At 41.3% G+C, this 19241-nt stretch overlaps 1 protein-coding gene across 2 annotated transcripts; it reads right to left on the bottom strand.

Moving 5' to 3' along the window:
- Positions 1–422: 422 nt before the first annotated feature.
- rgl3a (ral guanine nucleotide dissociation stimulator-like 3a) lies at positions 423–19082 on the bottom strand. Of its 2 annotated transcripts, XM_023422191.2 has the most exons (19): positions 19026–19082; positions 18477–18555; positions 17442–17689; positions 11565–11854; positions 9614–9658; positions 9296–9465; positions 8490–8644; positions 8096–8407; positions 7899–8002; positions 7582–7666; positions 6571–6645; positions 5866–5952; positions 5729–5761; positions 5474–5595; positions 5285–5380; positions 4490–4625; positions 4126–4380; positions 3328–3442; positions 423–2641 (listed from the first exon to the last, which is right to left on the bottom strand). In XM_023422191.2, exons 3-19 carry the CDS (start codon positions 17619–17621, stop codon positions 2487–2489), a joined length of 2415 nt encoding a protein of 804 aa, XP_023277959.1. In that variant the 5' UTR covers positions 17622–17689; positions 18477–18555; positions 19026–19082; the 3' UTR covers positions 423–2486. The 2 variants fall into 2 exon arrangements, with proteins under 2 accessions (XP_023277959.1, XP_023277961.1); XM_023422193.2 differs by lacking the exons at positions 17442–17689; positions 18477–18555; positions 19026–19082 and adding an exon at positions 13841–14076.
- Between the last annotated feature and the right edge of the window lie 159 nt (positions 19083–19241).

Below are 19241 nucleotides of genomic sequence, written 5' to 3'. Positions count from 1 at the left end.
GTCTCAATTTCCCACACACATCTGTCACTGTGAACTCTGACCTCCTGCATTGTTCGAGGCTTCATCAGGGTGCAGAGGCTGGAGAGCAACGCTGCTGACCCCAATCTCGTCTCCTTGTTCTATTTTAGCTGCGTTTCTGCTGGACTTCAATCAGGAAGATTGTATCTGTGTTTTTTTTTTCTCTCATCTCAATCTTATTTCTTCAATTGCTCCAACTTGCTTCACGTTAGCCAAAATATAGGTCACTGCTGGAAAGACCAGTTATTTGTTTTTTGAGTGGGAGCAGGATGAAAAGCACATGACAAAACATTCAAAGTATCTGTGTCTGGCTCCACCTAGTGGTCAAACCACAACCATTACATTTACCCAGACAGTTTCAGTTGTAACAGCCGTCACACCATTGCTGGTACACAAAGCTTGAGTTCATTTGAGTTAAATTTGATTATAAATTGAAGCTTAAATTTGATATTAACCACAACAGTTGACCTTGTGTTGATACCAGCAGCCCCAACAACAGCCTTTCCTTTTCTTCTGGACTCAAGAAATTCATAAATCTCTAAGCAATAGAACACAAATACAAATTACAAATTGTGGCACAATGATAAATTGTAAATTGGCTTTATTAGTGGACATATAATATTAATTATAAACAGCAAGTGCTTAGATTAAATTTTAAAATAAAGAATCTGTTGAAATAAAATGAAAACAAAGATACGTCGCCTTAAATTATCACGTGCATAATGTCGACAACTTCACTTACATTTTAACATTAAGGAGATAATTGACAGGAAAGTCAACTGATAGTAGTCGACAGACAGACTGACTGTAGACTCCTTCTTCATATATTGCAGCTGCCAGACCTCATTACCAACCTTTAACCTCACTGTTAACCAACCTCAGCAGTTTTCAAGCTGAACTCAGTGACGCAAAACTCTTCACAAAATCAGCAATTTAAAACAGGGATGTGAACCACTGTGTGCACATCTTTCAGTGACTGGAGAGCAGTGACTTCATTATATTTTTTGACTATACCACCAATACTCAATATTAGTACTTGCAGAAAGCTGCCTGCAGGTTTTGTGGAGGATTTCGCATCACTGAGATGATCAAATGTCACATAAATTCACTTACTGAGACGCTTCGTTTTCACATACAAGAGCCTTTCTTCAGGTAAATCTTATTCGCAGCATTGCACGTAGGCAGGTGGAGCTATATCCCATTCATGGCAGAAGGCCTGTTCTTGTTCTGTCATTCTGAGTTAAGTTGCTCTCCATTAAAGTGACCAGCAGCCTCGTCTGGATCACATCCTTCACACCGCCATGTCAACATTTCGGCTCCTCTTTGAACCCAATGACAGAAACGCCACAGGCCAGGCAAGACAACTGAATATGAACTTTTATAACGTGTGCATATTATGCTCACATACAAAGTCTCTAATGTAACTAATGCAATCTAGAGTTGAGCTTCAGAGATACAAAGCAAGTTAAGGACATGCATGTCTGAGAACAGTGAAGCGCTGAAGGCTGAAGAGAGGATCTGAAATGAAGTGAAACATAAAAACAAACAAAACACAAACATTTTTATCATGCCACTTTTGCTCTAAAAAGTGAATACTGAAATGTATTAAATAATTTAAGTTGATAAAATTCTCATTTAAATTCTCATCTAGAAGACGACTGAACATCTGAATACTTATTACTAACTCTCTGTACAAATAAAATCTCCATGTCAGAGGTAGCAGGCCTCGGTCCAAGCAGTCTTTCAAACGCGTTTTGATCCAGATCATTTAGATACTCATCATCTTCCATCCCATATTTAGTCATTCTGTCTGGCGTTTCTTCATCGTGTTCTGTGTCGTTGGGGAACTCCTGTTACTCATTCAGCCAAACAAGCTGATGGAAAAGTCCCAGTGTGTCGGTCCACATTTATCATGTTCCCCTGAAGAGTTATGACACAGGACCGTTGTGTCAGACCAGCTGCCCCTGATGCTTATAGTTGGCTGCAGTAAAAGCTGATGTGTTTCTCCCTGGGTGGATTGGGATTCATGACTCAATATGATCCAAAATGTAATCCAAGTGTGTTTATCTAAGGAAGACAGGTCCTGGCTACATGTGGTTCATTAATCCAAACATGGTCAGAGAACAGCTGGAGAATACAAAATGGTTCCTCTTGGCGTCTCTCCTCTCTATACTTGGACATTTTCGTCAATTTTATTCCAACACTACTACAATATTTTGAGGTGTCACACATTTCAGTGTTGCTCCCAGTGAAGACAACTTCTTGCTGAGAACCCCTTCAGGTTATTTTTCAGTCAAAGCTCTCAGGTCTCTGTGGCGGAGCGGCTCATATCTGCTGCACAGCGACACCCTCGTGGTGATGAGTGGATACAAAGCAGCCACAGGTTTTGTTGTCTGGTTGTTGTTGCAGATGAGCGGCTCCTCTGTTGTGTAGTTGGACTGCTAACCTCCAGTCGGGACAGAGGCTCATCACTTGGCGTGGCGGCTCTTGGGTTGAGCTCCAGGGCTGGAGGAAGAGCCTAGGTGTTTCCCAGGGCTCCTCCAGTGCTGCCGCAGGACAAAGTCGTAGTTGGCGGTGGTGCACATGGCATAAAATACATTGGCTTTGTCGGGGATCAGGAGCTCTGAGGCAGAAAGAGAACATTTATTTTCCCTTGGCCCACTTTTATTTCATTTGCTACATTTCTGAGAATTACATGGAGAGCAATTTTCAGAAATGTCTCCATTTTAAATCTATTTAGAGCGAATGATAACATAATTGAAGGCAGTGAAGAGAAAGAGTTGTTTTCCAGCTGAGAACTTATACTCGTTCTAAAGAACATTACCATTTCGTGGCTGAATTGGATCGTGGTTTATTACAGGCAGTGTCAGTGAAGGAACAGATCTCTGCTTCCTCTACAGTGGATTTCCTGCCATTTACTGTTAATGCATTAAACTTTTACTGCTTTTAAAATCAAACATTGGCATTCATTTAGCCAGTTTATACAGTTTACATAGAAATGTTAATGGTTGACTTTTCTTTTCAGTGCAAAAGAAAACAGAGGAATGACTCCTGCCTGTTAGGCTCAAAGTTACAGAAAGTTTTTAAGTTTAAAGTGAGTCTGATGCTGCTTTGTACAGGACAGGACCAGCCTCTAATACTGCTTGTCATTAGATGACCTGCTTTTTGTATCTTGTATTGTACAGAGAAACATAATATAGAAAAAAAACGTAATAGGAAAATCCTGCTCAATGGAATAATCCTGCTCTGAGCAGGTTAGACCGTTACTCAGAGAAGACTGGACTGACAGAGGCATGAGGAGACGTTCACCTTTTCCATTGTTGAGCTTCTGGCAGAGGCTGAAGTCGTGGCAGCTGACATCCTCCATGTTGTGCTTTTCAATAGCTCTCTGAATCACCTGAGGTGTGTGGTCCTGACTGGTCAGCTGGAGAGAAAACATCACAGTGAGAGTCAATACATCACATCTGCATCCGTAATATTTATTAGTAATAGGAAATGACAAATTTGAAAGCCTGTAAATTTACAAATTACAAGTAAGTATTTATTTGTAGCTATTCCTGCCTTTAAGAGTGACATCAGTGATGATGCCCTTAGCTGTAACTAAAAAGAGACATCATAATAATATAAAGTAAATACAGTAATTCCATAATTGCCTAATTGTTCCAGTCATTTATCGATCTTTGTTTATTGGGATTATTAATTTCGAGTCTGGTCACTTGCCGTGAACATCAGTCATTATCTTACAATTTGAAGACATTTATTGGATAACAGAATAACAAGTCAATTTCTCTAAACCTTTGACAGTGGAAATAACTGTCATTTGCAGCCTAACTGATGATGTTGCTTCACTGCTACAAGCTGAAGGATTCATTAATTTATCCTGGGCTGATAACAACTTATCACTTTACAGTATTTACCACTGAAAAACTGTTAAGATTGATCCTGTTGTTCAAAAGTAACCTTGATTTAAATATTCTTGAATGGCTGGCCATTTAACAACACCAGCTCCTCACACTTCTGCTTTCCTTTTTTTAGAAAGTGTTAAACTAAAATCAGACAACAACAGGCTGGGTCAGCAAAACACAATTACAAAACCACCGTCCTCACCAGTATGCTCTTGTAGACATTTCCGTTGCTGACAGACTCCACACTGACCCTGATGATACATGAGTCAGCGACCTGTTTGTTGTAGACGGGCAGTGAGGCCTGAGGAGAGCAGCTGGAGGACGACGACTCAGGGCTCAGCGCCAGAGAGGAGGAGCTGAGGTCTGGATGAGACGAGCTGCAGGAGGAGCTGGACAGACTGGCAGAGGAGGAGGAGGAGAAGTCCTCTGCTACGTTGTGAAGAGAGCCCGAGAGAGACTGAGGAGAAGACACGAGAGAAAATATCAATATTTTGGTTCCTGCCAGTTTCCCCCCTCTTTTTAAACCAGCTATGTCCCTGCTGACAACAAACAGCTGGTGCTCATACCTTGAGTTTGAGTCTGAGGGGGGAGGGCTGAGGGACGGAGAGGTCCTCCATGTCTGAACTGCTGGAGCCCGAAGACGACACACTGATCTGATCAGCGTGGGTCTTCCTCAGGGAGCTGTCACTGGCTGTTCGCAACCTGCACACACAATTTAAGCTGGAGGTTGGCTGAAATTGTTTTTTCAAAAACTTTTTTTTGTTTGTAAAGCATCACTGGATCACACACCAGTAAACAAATACTGAGTCCTCTAGTGTCTGATTCCAGCATTAGAGGAGTCTTTTTTATGTTCATGACTTCAACCATTTATTATTAAAAACATATGTTAAGTTTTATTTAATTGTTAATTAACAGGACATTTCAAACACTGTATGTATCACACAATTATCTATTACTGCGTGTCTATCATTCTATCATTATGCACAACTACATTAAAGGTCCCAAATTGTATACAGTGAGGTTTCCATGTCTTATTTGATTATAAAGCAGGTTTAGGTTCTATATTAATACTGTGAAAGTATCAAAGCCTCAGTCCACAGAGAAATGCACACAGCCTGTATTCAGAAACTGAACCTTAAAACCAGCATCAGGACTTCTGTGACACAACAAAGCAGTCACCGCTCTCAGCCATACCAGGTTTTTAGTACTTAAAACCACAAATATAATTTCTTATAGATCAACACTTAAATAATACACAGGAAAAGCATAAAATATGGGACCTTTAACTTTTTGAATAAATCCAAAGACATTGAGTTCTGACAGGACCTCTCCGTCCCTCAGCCCTCCCCCCTCAGACTTACGATGCGAGCTTCTTAGTAAGTAGGCGACTGCTCCATGAGTTGGGAGAGCTGGGACAGGGGTCGACCGGAGGCTCCAGCTCACGGGACAGCTCATAGCTTCAGAGGACAGAAAAGCAGAGACTATGATGTGATGCCAGCAGCTTTAATTGTCTCGATACTGAATTGCAGGGGTGTCAGTGTGTGTCTCACCTCTCCTGGTCTGTGAGCAGTGTGTGTGCCTGCAGCCAGGCAGTGATGTGAGGGTTCACTGAAAGGCTGTAGTGGGAACAGGAAACCTGGAGCTGTCGAATCTGGGAAAGAATCTCAAACTCCTAAAAAAAAAAAATAATAATAGAACAAGGCACAGGTAAACTACTGGAACAGACAAGAATGACAGAGTGTCAAATATAAACTGAGGATGTTGGTAGTCATTCATATAAGACACCACTAGGGGGCGACACCTACCCGTCTGCGCTTCTCAAAGTTGATGAGTCCTCCCTGTGTAAAAGGAAAGACAATATGGCATCATAAATCTATTAAAGTACCATAGAACAAATGAAAACAAAACAACAGTTGGGTTTGTGGGTGTGATGTGTACTCACCTCCACAGTGTCAGTCAGTGCTGTATCCAGCATGGTGAGGACAGTCAGGTAAGTGCCCAGGTACGGCACAACACCTCTGCTTAAGCTCTGAGGTCAAAAACCAAGCCGTTCGTTTACATTTTGGTCAGTATGACTGCTTGAATGTCAAAAGAGAGAATCAACTTATTCATTTTTCTCTTAAATATTTTAATTCAATATATCAATTTAATACAGTTGCGCAGACAGGATATTAAGATAACTCAATGAAAATACAAGAAGAAACTGAGCCACACACAAGTGAAAGCACAAGACCATCACTATTTAAACATAGTGATTATGGGGGCTATAAAACATTTACACACAGCACCACCTAGACTAAGTAAACCGCTGAACTGTGGGAAACACTGCACACACGTCAGCTTTTATATCCTCTCCTATGTAAGGGAGAACACCAACAGTCACGCGAGTTGTAACTGTGCAAACTTTTCCATTAGATGAACAGACTGAAAAAGAAGAAGAGGGAACTGGAAATCTGGAGTCTATTTTAGCTTGAAAACATCTGACATTTAGGGAAGGAGAACTGATGATCCAGGCAGATAGAAATATACCTCTGCCTTTCATTTTCTCACTGGCTCACATCGCTGACAAGTTCACTTTATTCTGGCGGTCAAACCGAGAACCCAGGAACAACAAGGTTATTTCCAAACTGTATGACTATTTTCTTACCATCTGTCTGGACACTGAGCAGAGCTGCGGAGATTTAGGGCCCGGGGTGGCACTGCTGTCTGGGTGACTCCCATCCTGCAGAAAGCAGACGATAGTCACGTCATTGTGATAGAACAAATGAACTGAATGTTAATGTGAGAGCTGGGTGTGAGTTTACAGTTTGTTCTTTTCAGGGTTGAGCACCTGCTGCAGGGTGTGGGAGACTGTTTGAAACCTATGGCTTCCAAACAATCCTATCCACATAGTTACACCCTATTGTGTTATTTATCCCCTCAGGTGTACACTGTGTGTGTGTGTGTGTGTGTGTGTGTGTGTGTGTGTGTGTGTGTGTGTGTGTGTGTGTGCGCACGCGCTAAGAGACTATTAGACAGCATGCAGTCAGTGAAATAAATACGTCTTGATTAGCACCGGTGCCACTTTTATTTGTGGTTTTATTTGTCTTGGCCACTAAGAACGGCTTTTTCATTGTTTCATAGAAACTGTGCTGCTGATAACAGCGATATCATTGAATACACATTCATATCAATTGTTTTGCACATGGGAATAAAGGACACACAGTGACAAGGGGACTGGACACTTACATCCAATCTTTAGATTTAAATTGTTAAAAAAAAGACAAAAGAAAACATGAGATTAGGCCATAAAGAGGAAAACTAATTAACTATTAGAGGCCACACAACTAAAATGACTCATTGACAGAATAGCTGACAATTAATTTTCTGTCAATCAACTAATTGTATGTGCAGTTTTAACAATGCAGAATCCCAGGAGCCTTGTATGAAGGAAAAACAGGCATCAACAAGTCAAACAAAACTTCCGTGCTGCACAGTAGGAAGTAACCTGTTATTTTCTTACTGCAGTGCATTCAATAGTCCACTCAATCATGAAAACACCCCTCCACCCATTCCTCGGGAAACAACTAGCCCACTTGTTGAAATAATAGCTGTACAGTTCTTTCCCCCATTAATTAGGCATGGTCATTAGTCCACATTTCCCCACACACCAGTTTACCTCCACAAGGATCTCTCTGGTGGTTAGCACACAGTTCTCATCAGGGAAAGTCTCACACAGGTTGTCAAAGGTGGCCATGCTTTCCCTGAAACCAAAACATATTCAATCTGTTAAGATGATTTTTCTTTCTGTAGAGTCGATATCCGGCATGCTCAAAAACATTTAACAATTTACTGTAATCAATTGATTTAATATCTTTATTCTTTCTCAGTCAATTTTCACTTCCATTTTTATCACTTTGTGCCCTAAAAAGTAACTCACTGGTTCATTTGACAGAAGTCTGTTTTATAAGTTCTGTCTTAAAATCATTTGCTGACCTGCTGACAGCAGCCCAGGTCTTCTTGAGGCGATACACGGCGTTGGACTGCAGCGCTGAAAGGATGGCCCTTAAAGAAGAGAAATTCTTCAGCTGTCTGCACTCCTGCAGAGACACATGCACAGTTGTTATGCTTTTTTTTTCCACAAAAGTTACATTCATTTATGTCAGTAACTTCAAATTATTTTCTCCCCTGACCTGTGCAATGGCGATCCACCTCTCAATGATGCGTGCTCTGTGGGAGGGGTTGGTGTGCGAGGAGCGAGGTGAGCTTGGGGCAGTGGAGGGGTACAGGAAGGTAGAGGAGGAGACGGGTGATGAGATGGGAGAGGAAGTGGAAGGGCTGGGTGAGGACGGGCAGAGGAGCGAAGTGATGACACGGTTGGTGACGGCGTTGAACTGGGAGATGGTGGCGCGGACGGTGGGCGCCAAGTTTCGGTTTTCTTTCTTGTCACGCTGTGACCAGACGCAGCCCAGGCAGTGAAAGGGCACCACTCTGACAAACAGGTCCTGAGGGAGAGACAAGGACAAAGAGTGAGCGACCCGTGGTGACATGGAAGTGAGCTTTGAGATATTTGTTACTGAAACCTACGGCGTCCAGTCTGGTCAGCTGCTCCGCTATTTCTCTCACAGGGCAGTCCATGAAGCTGTATCTGTCTTCCTCCTTAACGGACGTCTCTCCTCCGTCCACCTGATCTCTGGGCTCCTGCTGCAGTGATTCACCCCTGTGCAGTGAGTGGCTGCAATCTGTCGAACACACACAGTCATAAATGACAACGAAACAGGCCGTTTAGAAGAGAACACGGGCGAACGTGCAACAAAGCACCACAGCATGTAGGAGAAAGAAAGTGGAGTCAAAATGTCCTTTTTTATCACCATGATTTGTTTTTTGTTTTTTTGTTTTTTAAACAAAAGGAGGAATTAATGAGGTATTTCATGTTATCTACAGGAGTCTGTTTAAGTGAATAGCATGAGTATTAGTCTCAAAAGAGTCACAGCCGCTTTTCATGCTAAATAATGTTACTTTTCTTCTTGCTATCTCGCTATTCATTCTCTCCTTCTAACGCTGCATCTTTTTGCACTGAATGAAAATTGTAGAGCTGTTGAACAGAGTCCTTCACAATATCGAGCAGTGAATCTACTTTGAATAAAAGGATGGTTCATTTATAATAGAAGTGGTGTAACAGATGGATCGTCTGCAAACCATGTTTCCTTTAATATGAAAATCTATGCAGCAAAGTGGCTGAAACTCCAATCAGATCATGTACTTAATACATCATGTATCTAGAGTACACATGCACAGAAACCGCCGTGAGAGCACTGTGGCTGCAGTACATGGATTGTGGTGGCAGGTCATTAACAAAACAATATGTGACCGCATCTCTCATTTCTTTGTACCTCGTTCCTGGACCCTCTTGAGTAGGGTCTCAGCAGTCTGAGCCAAACGTCTGAAGCACAGACGATGTCGCAGGTGCACACACAGCAGTCTGAGGGCCTGGTGCGGAGGGGGCTCATGGAAGTCTTCACTGTATTCCTCCAGCCACAGCCGAATCACAGGGGGTAAGGTGCTGAGGGGAGGGGGGTGAGGTTAGTTAGTAGGACAGTAATATAAGGCTGCTGGAGTATGAACCAATGTTAAGCTTTGATTTTACTACATTAAACTCAATTTGGCAAAACCAAAATAATCTTTGTAAACAGAAGAGTGACGACACCTACCTGCGAGGGCAGACCGTGTTGTCCAGGTTGGCGTTTAAGTCCTCTCTGTTGAAAAGGAAAACACAGTTATCTATCACCTGAGAACTACATATCAGTGGTGGGACAGTGCCGTGACCTGGTGACAGAAAACATCCTGTAAACAACCAAGCTCACTGGGCTGAGCCTGTGTGACTGTTCACTTCCTGTGGAAGTGTCCTGCAACACTTTAAATCCCTGAAGAGACACTGTGGCCTTGTTATGGTGTTTGAAGAGCAAACAGACAAATGTCACCCTCAGTGATTAATAATGGCATCGTAAAAATATATATGTGACTAAAGTACCTGAAATTTAAAATGAAGGTGTTTGTGCACAATGAAAAGTAACATGTCACATTTAGGGAGCAAATGATAGAATGCCATGTCTGGAGTTTATAAAATAACAATCACCGTCATGAACATCACAATCACGCAGGAGCTGTCACGCTACAGTACAGGTGGTTTAGAAAGTAATGACAGCAACATAACATCCTGTACAAAATCCTGTAAGGCAAAGGAGGGAAAACACACTTCCCAGGTTACCCTGAGGCCGAGCTCACATCAAGCTCACAGGAAACCTGTTGCCACCAGCACCTCAGATATGAGGGCGACTGTTTGACAAATAACATACCTACCCCACAGTACTAATGGCCAATTTCAAACACGCGCCATATGTAGCACATTAAGCAAAGGTGAGCTTTAAAGCACTGATAAAGAACTGATAGAGAGAAAAAAAACCTCCTTGGGAAATGTCTACTAATTTCTATAAGTGGCTCCTTGGGAAGAGCTAATGACCAAGGAGTCTATTTGTGACACTTATGAGTTGCAGATGAACATTTGTCAACTTAAATCTGAGCTTCAGTCACAGGAAGAAGCTCCTCCGTTGGGTGTGGCGGGTGTCGTCATGACAACTCAGGAATGAAACAAAGCTCCTGGGTGCTTTGTTCAGCTCATGACTATAAGACCTGTCATAGAAACTTGCCCTGGGTCAACAGAGATGGTGTTACGCTGCTGTCCTGTCCTGTCCTTGAGGCATGCTGTAAAACTTGGTTACATGTACAGTAAGCTCTATTTACATTTGGATACAGTGACACACTTTTTAAAGAGTAGCACACACTGGAATAACAAATCAATGAGTACTAGTACTAGAACCATCAAATCTATATTGTGCTTTGATAACGAGAGGTGTCACAAGGTTCAATAACACTTAACTGATGTCACTTTTCATATGGTAAAACTAGTAAAGTCAGTTAGTTCAACTCAGTCAAATCCTAAAAACCATTTTACTGTTACTGCTGTTTCATGAACTTCTATCCCTTTTATTATTTTATCAAAAAATCCATGTGATTTAGTCTTTGGAATAGACTTTTCCAAACACAAAATATAGGCCGTTTTTCAAGTCAGCTGCACTTTCCAAGAGTTAGATGAGAAGATCGACACCACTCTCATGTCTATACACTAAATATGAAGCTGTAGCCAGCAGCTGGTTAACCTGGCTTGGCATAAAGACTGGAAGCGGTCAGCTGGCTCTGCCCAAGGGTCATTAAATCTCCCATAAAACTGCAAGCTGTAAGTGGATTCTGTCACATTAAACAGCTGGGCTACCCATTTCCCCATTTCCAAACTTTATGCTAAGCTAAGCTAACGGCGGTAGCTTCATATGTGACTTATAGAGAGTGGTATTAATCTTCTCATCTAACTCTCAGCAAGAAAGCAAATAAGCAACTTTCCCAGAATGTCAAACTAGTCTTTTGAACACAGGGTCTCCGTCAGGAGAAATCTTTAGTGTTGAACGGAGCAGATCCCTCTGAGTCAAACATCAACAATGACCTAATATGTGGGCTTACAGAGCAGCTGACTGTGCCCTCATGGTTTTTGTTAACTTAGGTCTCAGCTCAACAAGACTCTGCAGAGCCTCGGTGTGGACAGTTTCTCACCTCTGAAACAGCAGCTCAATGAGGGTGCTGGCCGAGGTGAAGGCTCTGTAGGTGGAGAGGAACACACGGGTGAAGTCAGGCTCCTGGTGTTCGGTGTCCAGCAGGTGGGTGACCAGACGCTCCAGGGTGGCAGCCTTGAGCCTGCGAACCTTCACCGTGTGGTACTGGACGAAGCTGAAGGCTGTGGGGGGCTCTGCTGTGTCAGAGCTCGGCATCACGGGCTCCCTGCGCAGTGTGATGCCAAACACGGCACCGTCCTCCTCCTCCTCCCCCCACTCCTGCACTGGGTCCTGCGAAGAAATACAAGGTCATCAAGATCTGGCAAGTTATAGGCCAAATACATAATATGGCCTATTTTCCTAATTTCTTTGATAGTACAGGCTACTAAATAATGCACTTGAGAGCTAGTTGAAGTGTCACATAAAACAAAATGGAAAAACAATAATTCACTGAACTTTTAGAAGAAGTGCACATTTGTATTTCTCAATATAATCTCAATTTGTGCAAATACATGCATTGCAGAAATGAAACTAAACTAAATATCCTCAGTATGTTTCCTACCTTATATAAATTCATAGCTTTCTAAACAGTCATGGAGCTCCTTCAACGCAGGCTGCTTAACTGAATGACTGTGACAATCTCACATCTCACATATCTGCAACAAATACCTCATGACAAATGCAATAAGCCTTCAAACCGAGTAATGTCATTAAAAGGGTCAAACTCAATGTCAATTAATCTCATTCTTGAGATTCTGGCTGTGACCCAACCTTGAACTGTGACGCAGACAGACACCTGGTGACTGGACCGATGACTTGCCAGAGAGGCCTTCACTGCCCGACGTGTTTACGTCTATGACACAGTTTTTTTGTTAATTCAATTCTGTCTTTACACTTGTTTTGTTTTTTGTTTTTAAGGATAACAACAGCATCACATTTCCCCTCAAATATCATCACATGTTACAAACTTTAGAGAAACAATGGTAGGTGGTGAGGAGAGATCAGGAGGTCTTTGTTGGCTCTGAACTGGTCTTGAAGGGGAGAAGTGAAGGCACGCAAGCGTCAAGGATATGGACAACTATAATATCACAATAATTATTGGAAAATTAGCTCTGCGTCAGAGTGTTTTATTTGATAAAGAACATTTTATTTATCAAAGAGTGAAATTTATTGAAATAATTTTATGCTGTGTTTTACTGGACAAAACCCTGACATTTGCAAACAACGACATGAATAATATCTAATATCTGATAGTGTGGCGGCAAATGTTGATTTTTGTGCAATCATTTAACACGAGGACCGAGAAAACATGAATAGCCTCATAGTATTGTCTGTATGCTTGCCTATTGCCAATCAGTTTTCGTTTTCTTTTTTTGGCTTGTCACACTATTCCACCAATATGTTATACTGTATGTTAGCATTTGTCTACTATGTCATCTTATATTCATATATAATATCTTATATTATTCTCATATATATGTCATTTTTTGTCACACTATTTCACCAATAAAAGGGAAAATAAATAACCTTGGGGTCCCATAAAAAAAGAAAAAAAGAAATGAACAATAATAGTTAATTAAACCCCACTAATACAAGATTTTTTTTTTTTTTACTGTAACGTCATGTGACAAGTTAGTGGATGTTGGTACAAGATGTAAGAAAATTTATAAAAATAATACGTTACACCTGTACTCTGAATGTGCTGACTGCAGAAGTCATTCAGGTTACAACTCATTCAGGAGACAACTGATAGTCCTAATTAAAACAGAGAAATAATAATATCAATCATTTAACTAATTTCCCCCTGGGGATCAATAAAGTGTTCTGATTCAAATTTAGCCTAGATTAAGACTTGCAACAGATGTGTTCTGTTGTGAAGGTAGGATTTATTGTCGGGCTGTTGAATTAGACTGTAAAAGCTAGGTGTGAATACCTGGTTGTCAGTCCATCTTCAACAAGTATTCACAGCCCTGGAATGAGGCTCTATGACTGGACTGGTAAAAAAGCATGTGTTGATACTCTCTGAGTTATCTGGCACACATCTAACAAAAGAAGCAGCCTATGCTTGAAAACACCTGATATCACATGACAGAAACTCAAGACAAAAACCAGTGTGCTAGCTGCCAAACACAATGAGACTGGTGGATCTACACAGCCTCCACTCATAGAAACCATGTTATCGTTGTGTTTGTGCCGGTGGCCAGAGAGAACATAATTACGTTTACTACTCGTGTAAACCCGAAAAACAAATAAAAAGTTTTACGTCATTAAACCTACCATCGATAAATGCCATTTTCCCATTTTTATTTCGCTCTTGTGAGTGAATAAATCCCAAACTCTTGCTGCTGTTGCTGTGGTAACAGCACCGCGGTGGTCAAGGACTCAGCTCCGTCCTCCGACAGCTCACTTCAGTCTGAATTATTTCGGACACTCTCATATTTGAGAAGGCGGTAAAATGTGAAGATGAATTATGTCCAGGCAGAGGAGTTGAACACAGGCAGTGGACGAACCAGTTTGACAGCGGAGAAGGAACAGGGAATGAGCAGCACGTCACTTGGCGGGGCTAATGAGTCCAGTATGGGCGGGGCTAATCATATGGACCAATCACAATAAAAGGATACATGGTTTTATATTATATTATGCAGATTTTAAATATGAGGCTCTGACTGGAAATAAATGCCATTGTTACTGCTGATATTGTTGCAAGTAAAAACAAAACTAAAATCAAATAAAAAGTTAGAGGGCTACCTAATAGCTTGTCCCTATTACTTTAATTAATATTACAGTTATCAGTACAATTCTATCATTGTCAGCAGCTATTTACAGTATAGGTGGTGGTAGTAGTGTACACATGGGGTCAACCTATGAGCTCAGTGGTGGAAAAGTATTCAAACCCTTTAAACACTTTACCATTGCAAAAACTACTCAAACAGTAGAAGAGAAGTCCTTCATTTAAAAATAATATCACTTAAAGAAACGTACAGCTTCAAGAGTACAGTGCAGTAGTAAAAGTTATTGTAAATGTAAATATATATGATGTTTTGTCATTAATAAGACATCCAACAGTGTCGTGACTGTGGACCTGGGACAGCCAGTATTCCCAGTTAGAGATGAAGGCTGTGGGCTCTGGTGTCAGGATCAACAAAACCCCATAATGGTTCATATCCTGCCTCAGCTAGAGGCCGACAGTATGACTGCAGAATATGAATACAGCCTCACTTTTCTTGAAGCAGAAGATGTGCAGTCACGAACCCACGTATTATAACCCTTTGTAAGACTTTGAAACCTTTCATCCAAAAAAGAGAAAAGAGATATTATTCTGAGGCTTGACTGTCTACCTTATGACTTATAAGTGTTGGTATAAGACACATATTACATAATGAATTATTATTATTTTCATGGTGCATTAACATCCATGTGGGCGGCACGGTTGTGCAGTGGTTTGCAAGAAAGCTCTGGTTTTGGACCTGCTGTCCGACTTGGAGTTTGCATGTTCTCCCTTTGCCCGCGTGGGTTTCGTCCAGGGACTCCATCTCCCTCCCACAGTCCAAAGACATGCAGGCTAGGTGAACTGGTTAACTGGTGACTCTACATTGTCCATATGTGTGAATTTGAATATGAATGGTTGTTTGTCTAGCTTGTCATAGACTGGCAACCTGTCCAGGGTGCACCCCCCTCTTGCTTGTCAGCTGGGATTGGGTCCAGCTCCCCCTCAAAGGATAAGAAGTATAGCTAATAGGTGGATGGATGTGAATAGGTTTATAGAAATTTCTGTGTAATCTATTCAATTCACTGTGGACATGTTGTTTCTAAACTTTGGCAGAGACAATATTGTGACATCTGGTGGCCAAACATTAAAGAGATATCTTTCAAAGAATACAATTTGCTCAGGTTGTCTATCTGGATCAAGAACAGGCCCAACAGCTTTAAACAAGCTACACTTTCTATCAGGAAATGTTTATTTGCAACTTTTCAAGATCACCACAGATAATTTTGCAGGAAGAGATTGAATGCATGATTCTCATGGAGACATTTTTGTCAACTAGAAGCTACGAACAGTGCATGCCAATACCTCTGAATCTAAAAGAATCCAGTCAGGACAGTTTTTCTCAACAGCTTGCAGCTTATGTCCCTGCCTATGGTGACTGGGGAGTGGTGGGGACATACCACATGAAACAGGTCTGCCGTGCTCCTAAAAAGTGAAGTCAACATTGTGGCTTCAACGAAGCACGTATCTGGAAAAATGTGTAAACTAAGAGCTTTTGGTGGGACTGAAAAAATTTCCTACATTAAATTGACTAGAAGCAAAAAATTATAGTAAAACTGACAAGCAGAAAAGATGGGATGTCTTTAATCAGGCCGTCCACTGCCTTTGTAGCTCAAAAGAGAAGAATGAGCTTTTTGTTTCTGTAATGAGTTTCTCTCCTTCTCTCTGAACTGAAAATCTACCATCATTCTCCCCTGTTTGTCCATGCCACCCGGCCTTTCTACAGAGGCCGAACAAAGGAGCAGAGAATCAGTGCCAGGAGAGACCCACAATTAGTACTTATTAGACACATGAATGGGTGATGAGGTGGCAGGCAGGCAATGAGCCAAAACACGATGATGCCGAAATATGCTGGTTGAAGTAACTTCCTCAAAACTTTGCACGGCTTTTAGCTGAAAATGTACAGTACACCCACAAGGATATGATCTGTCCACTGCAGTTCCTTCTCAGTGACGAGAAAATAGCTCCTGCTGTGAACGACGCCTCAAGTGAAAACATGTTCAGCATAATGGGAACAATGGTGGAAGTCCCCAGAGAAAAACCCAGTGTAAACAGTGACTGGATATATGACTGTTCCATCACAGTTTCAGATACAGATACAGTGAGTGTATCAGCAGCCAAATCAGCGCTCATAGTGATAGATTCATGACTTGTAAATGATAGAGGACACTAAATCTAATAGTAAACTTCAGGAAACAGTTAATTCAAATAATAGAGTCATATCAACAATTTAAAATAACATTACCTCTATACTAAAGAGGCTGATGGGAGATTAAAGGGTAGCACTTCTAGGATGCCAACACATGTTACTGGTGTTGATGTTGGAACGGTTTGTAACACACAACACTATCTGACAACTGATTAATCTTTTAATTCAATTATCAAGGAAAATGCAAATATTGGTGTAGAGCTGGAATGATTAGTTGATTAATTGATTCACAATCAACAGAAGCAACAATATCCTTTGGGGTTTTGGATTGTTTGTCCACATCAATATGGACATTTCTCAATATCTCCTGAAATTTTATAGATCCATTAATTAAGAGGAAAAATCTGTAGATGAATCACTAATGAAAATGATTGTTTGTTACAGCCGTTTAGGTCAGTGATTGATTACTACCAGTCAAAGGTGTGACTTGATCTTTTCACTGAACTCTAGCAGTCAAACCAAATCCGTAATTTAATCCATTAACTAACATATAAATCTTGAAATTTTAATAACCAAATTCCCAGTGGATGTTCTATATCATATCATATCATATCATATCATATTATACTGCAATATCTCCTAGTGCTAAGTGGAAAACCCCAGAAACGTTAATATTTCTATGATGACCTCTACAGACCTGTTTGACCAAAGGCTTGGAAAAACCTGGGTGTTTACAGTGGAGATGAGTGTATTGATGCTCTGACCTCTTTGTGTTATTTCCATGGATGATATTCTGACAACCCTGATGTAAGAAATCAGTTCAGGACCACTGAACTTAATTAAGATGTTTAAACGAGAGAATTTGTAAAAAGCAACAAAATGAATGTCAGTTAACAATGTCAGATGAAGGAAGTCCTCTCTGGATGATGTTTGAAAGCCTGTGTAGTTTTGTCATAACTCACCTCATATTGCGCATCAGTGTCTAACATCTGGAAGCTCCTCAGCCACACACCGGGCTCCGTGTCCATGTGGACGTCCACGCACTGATTCGGCCTCAGCCACAGCAGCTTCCTCATCCTGCTGCGGAGGCCGCGGGACTCCCCACCATCACCGCCTCCACACACAGCGAGAATGGTCCTCATCTTCCAGCTCTGTGTCACGCTACAGGCCCACACACCTCGTCAGATCTCTCCCACACCTGCTGCCTCATCTGTGTCAGGGAGGAGAGCGTGAGTACAGTCAGCCACAGTCCCTCGCACTATCATTTTCTTTATTTCCAAACATCAGAGTAGTATCCAGGTCAGCTGAAAGCGTTAGCAACTTACATTATTATAAAACCCCCTGGTTTCATTAAACACAGACCAGCTCTAAAGAACTGGGTCAGTGGCAGTTAAACATGAGTATAAAATCACAATTACATTAACCATGCTGGGTTAGAAACAGGGCAAATGGCTCAGCCAATTAGCAGCAGCACAGATAACATAAACAATTTGAATTCCGATAATTCCTTTCATAAGAATAAAGCTGCATGTAAAACCCCCTTAACTACAGACAGGAGCTACAACCTATAACATATAAGATCCTATTTTGTCTTAATGAACTGAGGAATTGTCTCTTGAACTTTATAGCTGGCAACAATCTGTGCCACAAACAAATATAAAATACACACCGTATAGAGCATATAAATGTCAGCTTTGCTTTTACTGAATTGACAGCACTGGCGCATTTTGTATTCTAAAGTGGCATGTTAATCACTTAAGGAAAACATGAAGACTGCAAGGAAAGAGTCTGTAACTTTACGGTCAATAACCATAAAATACTTCTTATAGGTATAAAATTCACATTATTCATTTACATATACAAAGCACAACCAATCGTAACTACTGAGTAGGCCTACCAGTGTTTCTTTTACCAGAAAAATCAGGATGTCGTAGCATTCAAATGATTGTTTTGATAAAATTAAACACCCACAAAAGTAAAGAAAATAATCACTTAACTGTAATTTTGCTCCTCCTGAATCAGCATCTCATGAATCCTGATGAAGGCCACGTTCAGAGCTGTGTCTCTCCAGCTGGACTAATCATGCAGAGACAGTGTGAAACTTGGATGAAGACTCTGGTATTTATCAGAGGACGGATTGTTCTTTGTGTTTGTGGGTGGGTGATGCTCTGCGCATGTTTGTGTGTGTGTGTGTACGTGTGTGTGTGTGTGTGTGTGTGTGTGTGTGTGTGTGTGTGTTGGGCTGGCCTCCTCCCTGTTTGGCTGTACTCTGAGATATATAATTACATGCAGTTTTGATTGTATTTTACATCTCATTGTTCCAGGTCACAACCTCCTCACTAGAATAAGACACAAATCCTCTGCCCTCATCTTCACCTGGACCATAGATACAAACACTGCAGGACAGGCTACATCAGGATGGTTTGATTCTGCTTAAAGAAAATGCACATTCAAAATAATCCATTCATTTTTCAGTATATATATTGATTTGAATTCGACAGGCTGATGATATTCAGTTTGTTGATAAGATCTTAAATGCGTCTTACCTGCGAGTGGGTTACAGTTTACTCTTCAGACAAGGTGAACGTAATAAAGCCATGACTGTCACGATGGAAAGGCTACACAGAGCGCACAGACATGTTTGATTGAGAGATGTTACGGAAACGCTGTCACGCTGCTGGCAGCGATTCAAACCCTGTACCAGGAAGCGCAGCCCCGCCTCCTCTCACTGATTGGTCGATACGCGCGGATGTATCGATTGA

Source organism: Seriola lalandi, unplaced genomic scaffold, assembly GCF_002814215.2.
Source record: "Seriola lalandi dorsalis isolate HSWRI2012SDOR001 ecotype SW California unplaced genomic scaffold, Sedor1 jcf7180002054678, whole genome shotgun sequence".
NCBI classification, from domain to species: Eukaryota; Metazoa; Chordata; class Actinopteri; order Carangiformes; family Carangidae; genus Seriola; species Seriola lalandi.
The sequence above is the reverse complement of the archived record's forward strand: the minus strand, read 5'-3'. Positions and strand labels throughout refer to the sequence as shown.